Consider the following 1820-nt stretch of genomic DNA (forward strand, 5'->3'; position numbering starts at 1 on the left):
ACATCCTCAAGACCCGCCATACGACGTCCTGGTTGCACCTGATAGCTGCCTCGAGCGACTTTCACTTCCGTCTCCGAGAATTACCCGAATTGACCTCTGACGAGATTCCTCTGCCGGGTTCAACAACCGCGAGACTAGTGGACAATATCTCAAGAAAAACGGACGCCGCACTTGGGCACCGCTCTTTGAAACTCGCGCAACACCTACATCATGGCCGACGTGAAGCCCCCAAGTGGCAAGCTGCCGTACGGCACTCCTGAAGGCGGATGGAAGGCGGTGCACACATGGAGAACTCCGGACTGGGTAGAACCAATTGTAAGGAACAAGAACATCTTCGCTGCCAAAGTACGGTAGCGGCAAGGTAGATGAATCGTCGAGGCTAACCAACAGCACTAGCTGATCGTCTCCATCATGCTCATTGGCTTGTACGTCAGCCGGAGAAAGAACTACTCTATCCTCCGCCGTGGCAGCGCAACCTACGAACCTCTGTTTCAAGAGCGAGGGGACTCTCCCCGCGTCTCGGACGATTCCTACGATCCTATCCGTACCGATCCCTTCCCGCCAAAGTATCGAACCATATTTGGCTGCTGGCGCGTCAAGACGCCGAATTCGAGCCGTTTCGCGACACATGTCCACTCAAGAATCCTGCAAAAGTTCCCTTTTCTCATCGAAATGTTCTACTGGGCCATCTCCTTCTTCTTCTACCGCATGACCGCCACTTTGGCCCAGAGCTACTACGGCAGCCGAAAGGCTGTCTGGGATGTCGCACAGGAGCACGGCCTGTTTCTGCTCGAGACCGAGGCCAAGTTCTTCGGCGAGGGAACCAGGACCGGTCCCGAGCGCTGGGTTGAGTGGCGCGTTTCCCATTGGTTCCTTGAGGGTGCTCAAATCGACGACTTTCGTGGCATTTGGTTGACGATCCTGAACCGCGGTTACTCTCTGATCCATATCCCCGGTACCGTAGGCTTCATTGCGTACTACTACGCCATGGCTCCCACGCACGCCCGCTTCTGCACCGTTCGTCGCACAATGACCTTGTTGAATATGTTTGCCTTCATCATCTTCATCTTCTACCCGTGCGCCCCACCGCGTCTAATGCCCTCCGAGTACGGCTTCGTCGATACGGTCAATTTGGAGAACGCCGAGAGTGTCTGGATGAGCGGCAAGTTTGTCAACAAGCTGGCTGCCATGCCTAGTATGCATTTTGGCTACGCCTTTGCCATTGGATGCGTGTTCATCGCCGACTCGGCGATTCTCAACCTACTCTTTGGTCGCCTGCGGAACTACCTGTTGCGCAATGACTTGGACAAGTCGCTGGATATCGATGATGTCGAGCTGAAGGAGATCCAGGAGAACCGCAAGCGCTGGAAGAGCTGGTTCATGTTCTGCTTTGGTATCTTTTACCCGAGTTGGATCCTGCTGACAATTGTCGGAACCGCCAACCATTACCTGATGGACGCCTTTGTGGCTACCTTTTGCGCGTTGATGGCGTTTCTCTGCAATCGAGCCTTACTGGTGTTCCTCCCGACGGAGGACATGCTGCTTTGGGCCTGGAGGCTGGAAAAGCCGGTGCCGACAACGGGCCGCATGAAGAACATCGCTGTCCGGTAGAGGATAGTTTGTGTGGGAGAAGCCCGTCAAAAGACAAGGGGGTCAAGACTATGTTGAATTGTCTATTAAAGCATCGCAGAGGCGTTGGGAAAGGAATAATGGCTTCCTTTTAAATCTTTGCACACTAGGCCCCTGGGCCAATTCCATGTGTGCCGAATTAGCCCTTATAATGAAAATTTATGCTGTTTGTTTGTCAAACTTCCGAGAGC

The 1820-nt window shown here is 53.7% G+C and overlaps 1 protein-coding gene across 1 annotated transcript; it reads left to right on the forward strand.

The window, feature by feature from the left end:
* Positions 1-210: 210 nt before the first annotated feature.
* On the forward strand, positions 211-1611 carry CORC01_09642 (uncharacterized protein; the record flags this gene model as incomplete). The annotated part of the gene is made up of 2 exons (XM_022621271.1): positions 211-315; positions 397-1611. The coding sequence occupies 2 exons, from the start codon at positions 211-213 to the stop codon at positions 1609-1611; spliced, it is 1320 nt and encodes a 439-aa protein (XP_022472147.1).
* Between the last annotated feature and the right edge of the window lie 209 nt (positions 1612-1820).

The sequence above is a fragment of the Colletotrichum orchidophilum genome, assembly GCF_001831195.1.
Source record: "Colletotrichum orchidophilum strain IMI 309357 chromosome Unknown Scaffold_89.1, whole genome shotgun sequence".
Classification (NCBI taxonomy): domain Eukaryota; kingdom Fungi; phylum Ascomycota; class Sordariomycetes; order Glomerellales; family Glomerellaceae; genus Colletotrichum; species Colletotrichum orchidophilum.